The sequence below is a fragment of the Lontra canadensis genome, unplaced genomic scaffold, assembly GCF_010015895.1.
Source record: "Lontra canadensis isolate GAN:19392208 unplaced genomic scaffold, GSC_riverotter_1.0 scaffold93, whole genome shotgun sequence".
NCBI lineage: Eukaryota > Metazoa > Chordata > Mammalia > Carnivora > Mustelidae > Lontra > Lontra canadensis.
The window spans coordinates 1,920,103-1,934,069 of NW_022631087.1; the positions used below are offsets into that span (position 1 = coordinate 1,920,103).

Genomic DNA, 13,967 nt, shown 5'->3' on the forward strand with positions numbered 1-13,967 from the left:
ATTGAGATGCTAAAACTGGAGAACCACTTTGAGCTTGAGCGTGGAAAGCCAAGAGGACTTTGGAGCAATGAGCCAAAACATCGGGGCCAAACTTGAGAACTCTGCCATCCAAAAATCACCTCATGGTCCCTTCTAGGCTAGATTCTAAATAGGCTGCTCTCCGGTAATTCACGAGGATGATACCAAAGCGTATGCATCTCTTTAAATAAACTGTAAGATCTTAAGCACAGAGTTAAGATTCTTCTTTTAATTAGCTATTTCAGGTAAATTTCAGTGCATTTCAGTTTAATTCAGAAATTAAACTGTGGGGAAGGGTTATACATTCATTATGAGAAAATGGCAGATGCATATTTACAAATTTTCAATAAATACTATAGCAAAATATGCAGAAAATTTACTATTATAACCATTTGGAGTGTGTAGTTTCAGTGGCCTTAATTATACTCACACCATTGTGCAATCCTTACACTGCTCAATTCCACAATTTTTGCAACTTCCCAAAAGGAGACTGTGTACCAATTAAATGATTTTGGTAGCTTTCATCCTGTTTTATTCCAGTGGGAGTTTTTCCTATTGATCTGTATGAGTTCATTCTAAATTAGGGCTACCAATCCAACATTTTCTTTGTCTTCTAACAACTTGTGTTTTTAAAGAACTCTATTCACAGTGAATTTTAAAAATCTGTTCAGAAAGGGTGCCTGTGTGGCTCAGGTCATGATCCCAGGGTCCTGGAATGGAGCCCCAATGTCAGGCTCCTTGCTCAGTGGGGAGTCAGCTTCTCCCTCTGCCTCGCTTGTGCTCGCTCTTTCTCTCTCCCAAGTAAATAAATAAAATCTTTTAAAAAATCTATTCAGAAAATTTTGCATTTTCATGGAATCATAAAACTATGGTTACAATTATATTACCAAATCTATGAATACTTCCCTTTAGGATTTCTGTGTTGCTGTCCTTGAAGACTTTCACAATCTCAATCTTACATTTCCTTTTAAGGTTTTAACATCTGAATACCTAAACCATATAAGATTTACTTATTTTTTTTTCTAAATGGCTAATCACATGTCCCAATATCATTTATTGGATAACCCATCTTTGCTTGATTTAAAATATCATATTTTCATATTAAATTTCTCTACATCCTGTTATTTATTCCTGGATCTTTTCTCCAGTCCTTTGAGACGATAACATCGTCTTGATTACTGCCCTGTCCTGCTCTATTCTCTAGCGAGTTAATCCCTCCCCATTTTAGGTCATTTTGATGGTTGCATAATATTCCATGACACACAGGTACCGTAGTTTTTTAAACCAATCCCCTGCTACTAAGCATTTGTTTCCTATTCTTCCATACTCTACAGTGTGTAGTTTTCGGTTGGATTAAACGGATCCTCTGCCTCGGTGGCTCGAGTTGCGCAAATTATCCGTTTACCCTTTTCCTTGAATTATTTAAAAAATTACAACCAATACGCTTTACTGGTCTCACTTGGCATCATTGGCACTAAACCTGTCCGAGGGTGAAGATTAGCCGGCAGAGACCACCAAGCGACAGCAGGGGGCGCAGTTTCCCAGTGTCGCCTAAACCACATCCGGGTTCTACCGCAGGTTCGGGCCGGGAGCAGGCGGAACGTTTCTGTCACACCATCAATTAACCCGCGCGGCAGGGACCTTTTAGGCCTCCGCGCACCGCTCTTCGCTGGCGCTGCAGTTTCCTTGGGGGCAGCGAGAGCGGGCGTGGGGATTCTCCTGGTTTCTACCGTCGTCGTGAGCAGCGCAGCATGGACGTGCTTGCGGAAGAGTTTGGGAACCTGACCGCGGAGCAACTGGCTGCGCCCATCCCCACTGTAGAGGTGAGGCCAGCAGGCGGGGAGCGGAAGGGGCCGGGATCGTCCGCTGGAGGCGTTGCCCGGAGAGCTCTTGTGGCGGGGTGGGGGGCGGGGGGCGGGGGACAGCTCTGCGCATGCTCGCGGCGCCGGATCCGGTCTCTTCCGGAGCGGGTTGCCACGTGCACGTGGAGGGCTGAGCTTGGAGGAGCGCTCAGCGGGCGCTTTGCGGACGGAAGAGCCCGGCGCCCTTGCTGCTCTGGGCTGGCGGCTACTTCAGCGTTCGTGTGTCTCGGGGCAGGACTGGCCCTCGCGCCCATATGGGGGCATGTAATGCATCCCCGCGGGACTGGAGAGGTCCCACATCCTCCGAATCCGGGCTAGTAATCCTTTTACCTGGAGCTCAGGTTTGGGCTGCAGGAGTATTTTAAGCGCCCTGAACATTTACTCCTTATTTTTGGGAGAAAAAAAAAAAATCTGTATTTTGGGGAGTAGCCCCATACCTTTCATCTGGCAGAAGTGTGCCTCCCTAATGAGTAATGAAGTTCAGCTGTGGACATAATGTTTACTTTCTGGAAAGGCACACAGAACCTCTCTGGGCCCCGATCTCTGTTGGCATGGAAACGGGGCAAGTGCAGAAATGGTCCAGGGAGAACTTTGAGGTAGTTGCACCGCGGTGGGTGAGACTGCCCGACCGTCTGATGTTTTCCAGGAAATGCAACCCGGTAGTGCTAGAGGGAGGAACAGAGAAAGGGGTAGGTGAGGGCCCCGGCTGTGGACGGTTTTGATCTTCCGTAGACCTCCGAAGGAGCGAGGAGATGCTGTTGAAGGGTTCAAGCAGCAGAGTGACATGATCTTTGAATCGATTGGATCATAAGAATTTCTTTATAAGTATTTGGCAGATTAGTGAGGTCCGTTATGATTAGTCCGCGGGATTTAATCCCTGAGTGCTTTCGGCGCAGTGTGGTCATTGGGCAATACTGGATTTTTTTTTTTTTTTAAACTCTTTAAAAGTTAAGAGCCAGCATTTACTGACCATTTGGCATGTGACAGGCTCTGTTTACGCCTAAGGTGCATTGCATTATTTAATTTTCTGAAATAAGTACTATTTTCACCGCATTTTGCCAATGAAGATTTTTGAGGCACAGAGAAGTTAGGTAGTTAATCAGTTTCAAAAAGATGTTAAGTGGCTGATCAGGATTTTGGACTTTGGCAGTCGGTTATTAGCTTTCATCCTTTTTTTTTTTCCTTCAAAGATTTTATTTATTTATTTGATAGAGAGAGATCACAAGTAGGCAAAGAGGCAGGCAGAGAGGGGGGGGGAGTGGGCTCCTTGCTGAGCAGAGAGCCCCACGCAGGACTCGATCCCAGGACCCAGAGATGATGACCTGAGCCGAAGGCAGCAGCTTAACGCACTGAGCCACCCAGGTGCCCTAGCTCTCATCCTTAACTGCGGACAGACTGCTTCTTTGAAGACCTGAGGGATAAGCCTGAAGGATTTGTATATATCTTGCTTGAATTTGCACAGTTGTGAAGGAACCAGAAGCACAGTCCCAGGCTTCTGAATCGGAAATAACAATTCCTCTTCCTGGCCCTCTGTGTCCAATTCGCCATCAAATCTTAGGATCCTCCCTACTCAGTACCTTCAAATCTGAAACTTCTGCTATTCTCCAAGTTGGAACAAACAGCCTCTTTTACTTCCTAGGCTGCTGACTTGTCTCACCCCCCAGCCTGTTCTCTGCTCTGTAGCCAGAGCCATCAGTTTTATTTTATTTTATCATCAGTTTAAATACACAACTATGATCGTGTTGCTCCCTTGATTAAATTTTTCAATCTCCTGTGATATTAGAGCAAAATCTAACATCTTAACCATATTTATAAGGTTCTCCTTGGCCTGGCCACTAATGACTTCTTCAGCATCTTTTCCCACCATTCCCACCTCCTTCCCCATTCTGCCCTGAGATATTTCTTCTCTACTCACATAGTTCCTTCTGGATTTTTCTCTCATTCCTCTTTGTACATTTACTTATAATAAAATGCACAGATCTGAAGTGTTCAGTTACATTTATTTTGACCCAAGTAACTACCATTCAATACAAGATCTAGAACATTTCCATCACCCCAGAAAGTTCCCTTATGAAATCTTTAGAACTTACTCTAATTCTATCATCATAGATTAATTTTGCCTGACTCCTTCTTTTTTAGTAGACTTACTTTTTTTAGAGCAGTTTCAGGGCCACAGCAACATTGAGAGGAAGATACAGATATATTTGTACCCCACATCCCCCCTGTACCCACTTCTCTTTCTGTTTCACTCTCTCCAGATTTTTGCTTCCCTCCCTGACCACTCCTGTCACTCCCCTTGCTGGATCTGCTTTCTGCTGCTCCTCTCTACGCGTCAGAGTGTTTGTGATCTCACTGCGTGGAACTCTTTCCCATCCACACTCCTTCGGTGATCTCCTCCATTATGTGACTTTAATTGTCCTCCATCTGTAGGCCTCTCCCTAATTTTTATTTTTAGGCCACTCTCTTCCCAAGCTCCAGACCCCTATTTGTTGTCTCTTTGACATCTCCCCCTGACTTTCTAATGGATTTGTCAAACTGCATGTGCTCCCAGCCAAATTCCAGATAGCCTCTCCACACCTAACCCTGCCGCCCAGCAGTGTCCCTGCCTCCTCCTCTCCATAAGTGGCAACTCTGGGGTGTCAGTCCTGACTCCTTTCAGAGTCTCTATCTAATCTGTGGTCAAGTCCTATTGGCTTTGACTGTGTCTCTTAACTACAATTTCTCCCTATCTGTACTGGTAACCATTGGCCTGGAGTATTTCAGTAAACTCCAGAGTCATCTCTCTGCTGCTAAGCTTGTCTGTTCTCAACCTAGCAGCTAGAGTGATGCAGTTCAGATGAGTCAACATCACATCACTCTTTTGTTCAGAACCTTCTGATGCTTCTTACGTCACTCAGAGTGAAAGTCAGAGTTTATATAGCTGCTGCTGGGTCCCGTGTGGTCCTTAGACCCTTACTCAGAAACTGGGTATCCTTACCTTTAAAGACTTGTTTCTCAGCATTTGTGAGAGTTCCCACTAGCAGAGTAGATACCATACATAAAAAGAGACTTATCTCAGCCGTGTACCACCTCAGGAAGGTATAGAGAGCAGGACTAAAACCTCGAGCAGTGCATGAGTGTGCAGGTATTTGATGTGGGTCACGAACCTCGTGTATGCCGAGGAGTTGTGACCAGACGCTAGCTGAGAAAGAACGGGAGGGAGACAGAGCTCTTTGTGGGGCAAGAGATCCAGCTTCCCACGACTCTGAAACTAATGTTTCCTGTCTCAGACTGGCAAAACCAGCTTGCCTAGGTGTCATGACAGTAAAACAATGTGTGAGGAGTGCTTGGAGCCTTGAATCATCAGAAGATTAAAGTATATTCTATTTAAGAAATAGGTGGTATACAATGAGATTCCACCTTACACCAATCAGAATGGCTAAAATTAACAAGTCAGGAAATGACAGATGCTGGCGAGGATGCGGAGAAAGGGGAACCCTCCTACACTGTTGGTGGGAATGCAAGCTGGTGCAACCACTCTGGGAAACAGCATGGAGGTTCCTCAAAAAGTTGAAAATAGAGCTACCCTACGACCCAGCAATTGCACTACTGGGTATTTACGCTAAAGATACAAATGTAGTGATCCGAAGGGGCGTGTGCCCCTGAATGTTTATAGCAGCAATGTCCACAATAGCCAAACTACGGAAAGAACCTAGATGTCCATCAACAGATGAATGGATAAAGAAGATGTGGTGTATATATACAATGGAATACTATGCAGCCATCAAAAGAAATGAAATCTTGCCATTTGCAATGATGTGGATGGAACTAGAGGGTATTATGCTTAGCGAAGTAAGTCAGTCAGTGAAAGACAACTATCATATGATCTCCCTGATATGAGGAAGTGGAGATGCAACGTGGCGGGTTTGGGGAGTAGGAAAAGAATAAATGAAACAAGATGGGATCGGGAGGGAGACAAACCATAAGTAACTCTTAATCTCACAAAACAAACTGAGGGTTGCCAGGGAGAGTGGGGGAGGGAGAGAGTGGTGGGGTTATGGACATTGGGGAGGGTATGTGCTATGGTGAGTGCTGTGAAGTGTGTAAACCTGGTGATTCACAGACCTGTACTCCTGGGGCTAAAATACATTATATGTTAATAAAAAAAATTTTTTTAATTAAAAAAAAAAAGGAAATAGGAGGTATATATGTGTGTGTGTGTGTGTGTGTGTATTTGCACGCACATACACACATCTGGGATTTCCATAAAAGTGGTTACCATTTTAAAATTGTTGTTTTCATTTTTATTTCTTTTCTTCTGCTTTCTGTGATAAAGTAAGTCATTTTTGGCATATTAAAATGACTTCTTGTAAAAATACTGCCGTTGCTGGCACAGAGTGCTGATACACCTTGTTGTTTTGGTTTGCAGGAAAAATGGAGGCTGCTTCCGGCATTTTTAAAGGTAATTGTTTAACACTTAATAATAGTTGGTTATTTTTCAAATGAAAAAAGTTAAATTCATCTTTCTTAAGGATTAAGTGTTTATCACCAACTAATAATTTTTAACTTTGCCTAACTATGTAATTTGTTGTATTTTAGAAATACAAGGAATTATAAGGCAGTTTCTCTGACTGTCTGTAAGGTGCTGGTTGGGAGAGTGGTCATCTGATTATTTAAAGATGAGGTGTAGTATACGCAGCAGCAGAGTGGGCTTGGCAGAAGAGATGCTACAGGTGGTCGGAGAAGGTCTCCCAGACAAGGTGACACATAAACCCCATCTCAGCAGGATAGGATTTAAGTAGGCGGAAAGGTCTAATGTGGAGAGCGTGCCATGATAAAAGCAGTCAAGGGGCGCCTCCATGGCGTCTGTAAGGAACGGTGACCAGTCTGTGTGGCTGGAATGGACGAGTGGGTAGTCACAGGAACTGCTGAATGTAAGGTTAGTGGACGGCTTCAGTTCACTTTTAAAGAGCTTATGCCAAGACATAGGGGGTACCACAGTGATCAGTCACTTGACACCAGCAGGATGGTGGTAATCAAAAAGAAAGGTAGTAAATGTGATGAGGATGTGGGGAAACTGGAACCCTACTGGCGGGAATGTGAAATGTTGCAGCTGCTTTGCATAGCAGCCTGGCAGTTCCTAGATGGTTAAACAGAGTTAACCATATAATCCAGGAATTCTGCTCCCACTTACTCAAGAGAAGTGAAAACACATGTCTGCACAAACTTGTACACACATGTTCGTAATAGCCAAAAAGTAAAAACAATCCAACTGGCCATCAGCTGACAGATGGATAAATAAAATATGGGATATCCATTTAGTGGTTCTGCAGTGGATTATTCTTTGGGAATAAGAAGAAATCAAGTGCTGATATATACCGCAATGTGGACGGATGTTGAAAGCACGCTAAATGAAAGCATGGAGACTTGAGAAATGAGTACAGTCTTATCTGACTTAGTTCTGTTTTGTAGGCAGAATGGAGAGTGCTGGTGGGGGAGTTCTGGGGAGGCTGTCAGGGCCTGATTGTTGGTCAGATTTGAAAGCCACGTTAAGGATGTTGGCTTTTCTTCTAACAGGGATAGGAAGCTGTTAAAGAGGTTTAAGAAGAGTGACCAAGAATGAAATGAAATGGTAATAAGGTCAAGGGAAGAGAAAAAAATTTTTTTTGTTAAAACTTTTTTTTTTTTTTTTTTTAAGGAAGTGTATATGAGCAGAGGAGAAAGCGTGGTATTTAGGATTCAAAAAAGAGGAGACAACTGTTGGCACACAGTCTAAGAAGAGAGTGAGAATTCAGTAGAGACATAAGACTGTGGTCATTTCATTCATTCATTCGTTCATTCACTCAAAGTTGGGATTCTCCTTTACTCAGACCACCTTGAAATATATTTGTCCAAAAACAAAGATACAAAAATTTTAAAACATAACTGAAGACAGAAACACAAAGCTTATAAGGCTGCCAGCTCTGTTGGCCAACAGAATCAAGACTCAGTTCTTAGGCTGGGATGACAACAGTGAGGAGAGGGACAGATGTTAATCCCTGTCCTTGGTTTCTTACAAATATCAAATTGGGTGTGTTTGACTTAATAGCATTGTTTTGTGAAGATAGACATCACTTTTGAGTTTTAGTTGATGAATCAGTAACGTGGCCTTGGTTTTTTTTTTGTTTGTTTTTGTTTTTTAATAGTGGTGGTGTGGTATCCAGAATGAGGGAGGCAGTAGCCCCACTGTATGCCGGTCAGACTGTCGAGAACCTTGTCAGTGAGTTCAGGGTGCCCCTATTAGGAGGAACATGGACCAACTGGAACACGCCCAGGAGCAGGCCATCTGCTGCTGAAGGAAGGGTCCGGAAGGCATGCATGTGAGACAGAGTTGAATAGGTCATCCTGGACGTGACAACAGGAAGGACAGTTGTAAATACACAGACTGTCTGGGAGCAGGCCTTTCGCTCCAGAAGAACAGTTCATTCCTCCGGATGGAAACTAGAGGAAGGCAGACATCAGATCAGTACATACGGCTGAATTTTTTCCCCCAATATTTAGGACTGCTTCTATATGGGATGGTTGCTTTGTAAGCCGGTGAGATCCCAACAAGGAAGTATAATTAAAGCGAAGGCTCTGATTATGTGTTAGTCATGTTCTAGCAGGGCTGAACCCATTGTGCTTGAATATTAATATTAAAAAAAAAAACACATACAGGCCTTTTAAATTTTCACACTTTGGAGTGTGTGTTATTGTCTCAGTGTTTTGCATAGCACACCGCACTCTCTGCAGGGTTGTCTCTGGCTTGGAGATGAAGCGCAAGTCTCTGCTGGCTGTTCTGCTCTTAGGCTCCGTGAGTTTCACCTGCCTTTCAATTTCAAATGCAATGATTTTCAATTTTCTTAATAAAGATCCTTATTTTTTTCCCCCTTGGTCTTCTATAAGAGATCTGAGTTTCACAATTGCCCAGACAGGGGAAGACAGAAAAGAAAGTCGGCATTTTTGAGGGTTGAAGAAATGATGCTCAATTGCTGTATTTTGTTTCTTGGATTTTTTTGTAAATTGAAAGTATGCAGAGAAAATCTTGCCCCATTTGTTAGCTTATGGGGAGTCATTAGGTAGGTTTGAATACCCCTAACTTGCATTCCAAGGGTCAGATTGATTCTTAAGGAAGAAACTTTGAGGGTATATTAGGATGGAGGAGAAATGGAATGAGGACACATAAATGTAAAGTTCTACTAAGTGACACTTTTGGGTTTTTTTTTCTCAAAACTTTAGAGAAAAATCTGAAGGCCCCCTGGGGTTAGAGTCTCTAACATACTATGCTATATTGTTTCTAAGCTACTTTCTATTTTTTGTCTGTTTAGGTGAAAGGCCTTGTGAAACAGCATATAGATTCATTCAACTATTTCATTAACGTGGAGGTAAGCAGCAGGACTTGGAAGCAGAGAGGGGGCGCCTGGCAGGCTCAGTCGGTACAACAGGCAACTCGATCTCTGGGTCGTTGGGTTTGAGCCCCACGCTGGGCATGGAGCCTACTTAAAAAAAAAAAAAATGTAGAGACGAGAACTGATGGAAGCCAGAAGCCAGAGACGTTCCTAATGGTGCTCTTTCCCCTGCAGATAAAGAAGATAATGAAAGCCAACGAAAAGGTCACGAGCGATGCTGACCCCATGTGGTACCTGAAGTAAGGAACCAGCTACCGTTGATCTGCTGCTTTGGTCACATCCCGTGTTTTGTAAAGTGAATGTGGTTGTTACCAAAACTCTCATTAAAATAACTGTCTTTACTCGGTTCATAAAAAAAGTACTAAATTTTTAATGGGTAAACTAATAATAACAAATAGAGTTATACTTGAGAAGTACTGAAGCTATTAGGTTTAAACATTTTTTCGAACAAATTTTTTTTTTTTAAGATTTTATTTATTTGTCAGAGAGAGAGGGAGAGAGAGCGAGCACAGGCAGACAGAGTGGCAGGCAGAGGCAGAGGGAGAAGCAGGCTCCCTGCCAAGCAAGGAGCCCAATGCGGGACTCGATCCCAGGACGCTGGGATCACGACCCGAGCTGAAGGCAGCTGCTTAACCAACTGAGCCACCCAGGCGTCCCTTTTTTCGAACAATTTTAAACTTAGAGAAAAATTACCAAAATAGTACGAAGCGTTCCCTATTACCCTTCGGCCAGCCTGTGCTATCGTTAGCATCTTACATAACCAAACCAGGATCAGCAGACCCAGGCAGTCAGTGCTGATAGGATGCTGTCAGCCACTCCACACCTCTTGTTTCAAGCTTTCCCGCTCATGTCTGTTTTCTGGCCCAGGATTCAGTCCAGAGCTCGATGTGGTGATTAGTTCTCCTGTCTCTTTAGCCTCCTCCAGCCTGTCCCAGTTCCTCTTACTTTCTTGGTCTTTTCTCACCTTGACACTTCTGAAGCATCTGATTCATTGTTTTGCAGGAGGTCCTTCAGTTTGGGTCTGTATGATGTTTTCTCATGTTTCAGTTGGCTTATGCATTTTTGGCACAGAAGTAATGTTTTGTGCCATCTTCCCTGCATCGTATCAGGGGTTCAGGGATCAGTATATTCTACTCTAGGTGGTTTTAACTTTGTTCACTTGATTAAGGTGGTATACACAGGCTTGTCTACTGTGAATTTACTATTTTTCCATTTGTAGTAAGTGTCTTATGGGGAGATCCTGCGATACTACACAAAGAGCTTACCCACTAATTTTACGTCAAGGATGGTTCTTATAACAATTACTGCTGTGTGTTTACCTGGTGGTGAGGCTCTCTTGCACATTAGTACTGGTATTCCTTTGGAAGAAAGAACTTTTTCTTCCCTTTATTTATCTCTCTTTTTAAAAAAAAAGATTTTATTCATTTATTTGACAGAGAGAGAGATAGTGAGAGAGGGAACACAAGCAGGGGGAGTGGGAGAGGGAGAAGCAGGCTCTCTGCAGAGCAGGAAGCCCAGTGAGGGGCTCGATCCCAAGATCCTGGGATCATGACCTGAGCCGAAAGCAGATGCTTAATGACTGAGCCACTCAGGCGCCCCTATTTACCTCTTTAATTTTATTTATATTGATATAGACTCCTGTGTATTTTAATCTGTGGCTCATGATCAGTAGTATCATTTCACTGCTCACATCATCTCAGGTTGACTGCTGTGTCCTTTCAGCACACCCCAGTTAATTTTCAAGCACTGATTTGCTTTGTGGTGTCATGAGATGTGGTTGATCTGGTATTTTCCTTATGTCAGCCTGGAATCGACTGTTCCCCAGGGAGCCCTAGTCTCCTTTTCTGGACAGTGTTTAAAAACCAAGATAGGGATAATAAAGCCTTGGTAGACAGAGCAAGAATATGTGTGTGTGTGTGTGTGTGTGTAAATCACTAACATGCATGTGTACATCAGTATTTCCATATCCTATCTTCTTATGTATAAAAAACCCAGCACACTGATAGCTCTTAGTTCAGCTCATGGGACTTACTGTCACTGACCTCTTTCCTTATTTGTAAGTTCTGTCCCTAAAATGAGGAACCTGGCTCTCATCATTCACACTATTTTACCTATTTATTCAGTCCTAGACCTGGTTTCAGGATTGCTGACTGATATCTCTGTGAGAATAGAATTTACTAATAAGAGTGCAATATCTATATATTGCTTTTTTGTCTTTATGTCTATGGTATCCAAGCAAAATACCTTCCAAAGCTAATCAGACTCGCTCCCTTTCCCACCTCCCTGGTTCGGTTACATTATTCATTTGTAAATCCGTGGCATTTGTATTCCATTTTGGATCCCCTTCTGCATCCATAATTTTAATTATGCATTTGCTTTTTGAGTGTGTGAAACATGATGGTAGGAGTTAGACCTATAGAAAAAGGTATTTTCAGGAAACTGTCACTTCCGTCCCAGTTCTTTCCACCCTGTCGCCAGGCACTCCCAGTGGGTGACTAGTCTCATTAGTTTCTGCTTTCTTCCTGTTTCTTTTGCCGTAATGAGCACATACAGATGGTCCCTGATTTACAGTGGTTCAACTTAACAATTTTTCAACTTTACAATGGTGTGAAAGCTAGACATATTCGGTAGAAACTGCCTTGGATTTTGAATTTTGATCTTTTCCCAGGCTAGCAACATGCAGTACAATCCTCTTGTGATGCTGGGCAGCACGGCCACAGCTCCGAGCCAGCCCCATAGTCACCGTCATTCTGTTTTTCACTTTCTGTTTTCAGTGAATTATGTGAGGTACTTAACACTTTGTTTTCAAATAGGCTCTGTGTTAAATGATTTCCCCCAACTATAAGCTAATGTAATTATTCTGAGTACATTTAAGGTAGGCTAGGCTAAGCTCTGAGGGTTGGTAGGTTAGGTAGGTTGGTAGGTTAGCCTGAATTTTTGACTCAGTCTTTTCAACTTACGATGGGTTTATTTGGTTTATTGGGACTGTAAGACCTCTATTTTTCTTCCCTTATAACCTCTTCTTTCTTACATGAATAATAGCTCTTTTCATTAAATACTATCTTTTGAGAGCTGTCTTTCCAATATTTTTAAAAAGAGATTTATAATAATTTCTTTAAAAGTTTGATAGTAGTTACCCTCCTTTGTAGAGCTGCATGTACTATTATGTCAAGAGGATCTCAAATTATAATTTTTAATTTGTTTGTCATTCTTAGCAAGGTAAGTATTTGTCAAAGTATAATCCTTGTATTTGGGAGGAAAATAGCATGTTTGTTTATATGTTCTTTGAAAGGTATAATTGGTCATGGAATAATGTGCTTTTCAGGTATCTTAATATCTATGTGGGGCTTCCTGATGTTGAAGAAAGCTTCAATGTAACCAGACCAGTATCCCCTCATGAGGTAATTATCCACCTTACCGTAACTGAATTTGTTTGCCTTAGCTCAGAGTCTGTGCCCCTAATATATGCTCTTAAAATGATTTAAAAACAGGGGAAAAAATATCTCCTATGAGACAAAGATAACCAAAATAAGTTAGCATTTATATAATACTGTATTCAGAAACAATTCCGCACAATTTAGTTCATCACTGGATCCTAGTTGGCGTGCACTGTTACATAACTGTCCTTTCTGCGTCCCTGCCTCTGAGCCTTTGAGCAGCTCCCTTTGCTCCTGCCCCAGCCTTTGAGCAGCGCTCCCCTCGCCCCTGCCCCAGCCAGCCACTTGTGCCGAGGACCGTGTGCTGTGCATTTGCAGAGGTTACCGAGCATGTTTTTTGAGGGTCAGCAGGCATCGTGTCAGGCAGAGGAGACCAAGGGCAGGGGCTCAGAGTCTGTTAGAAGAGATGGATGGGAGGAAAATTTGAATTCCAGGATTTTAGCAGAGCTGCAGACAAAAGATTGTAGAACAGGCCCATTGATTGGCTTTTAAAACATTCTAGATTCCTCTGGAAATTCTTCCACTTACTGTCCATAATTTGGAATTGATTACTGTCCATAAATTATTTGGAATTAATTACTGTCCATAATTGGAATTTTAGGGAAAAAAATGATTTTTGTAGATTTATGTCGTTTTTGTTAATGTAAAACTAAAATGTTAAGCAATCAGGGAAAGTGGCAGAGGAACCTTTACTAAACAATAAGTAAGTTGTTAGAATGTTAGGGTTGTTGTCTGAGCAATGTTATTGGGAAGTACGATCATAGAACCGGACATTTCACATAGGTATATGTCGATGTTATTTTCTCACCGAGCATCGAGTGTCAGTTGGACATTTATTTTGTGCCTCAGCATTGAGAGATAGAAAAGAAATGAGACCCTCTCCTTCCTCAGGGAGTTCATACACTGTGGAGAGATAGAGCACGTGAAATGGACACCAGGGGTTGCACACTGGAATGCCTGGAAGGGTGAGGGAGGCGTGAGAAGGGAAGTTGTGTTGAGTAGGAAGTGGCGAGGTTTGGAATGTTGGAAAGCATGGGCACCCCCTTAACTTTCCCCACTTTCTGTTCCATTTTGCTAGAGTTTTCCAATTTTGTAGGAACTAGGCAGCCAATTAGCAGTTTCCACGTCATCTTCTGAATTATATTACCAAGTGTAGAGTAGAGAGACGACAAAGCAGTCTGAAGTAGTTCAAGAAGCCTGAGGCCACAGTTGTCCTAATCATTCTTCCTGATGTTGGAGAAAAC

At 42.7% G+C, this 13,967-nt stretch overlaps 1 protein-coding gene across 1 annotated transcript in view; it reads left to right on the plus strand.

Moving 5' to 3' along the window:
* Window positions 1–1,769: 1,769 nt before the first annotated feature.
* The window catches only part of POLR3B (RNA polymerase III subunit B), a 104,974-nt gene continuing 92,776 nt past the window's right edge, over window positions 1,770–13,967 (plus strand). Inside the window, exons 1-5 of the mRNA XM_032836502.1 lie at window positions 1,770–1,841; window positions 6,289–6,321; window positions 9,206–9,262; window positions 9,461–9,525; window positions 12,612–12,687. Of these exons, the coding sequence (XP_032692393.1) occupies window positions 1,770–1,841; window positions 6,289–6,321; window positions 9,206–9,262; window positions 9,461–9,525; window positions 12,612–12,687 (303 nt within the window). The remainder of the gene's footprint in view (window positions 1,842–6,288; window positions 6,322–9,205; window positions 9,263–9,460; window positions 9,526–12,611; window positions 12,688–13,967) is intronic.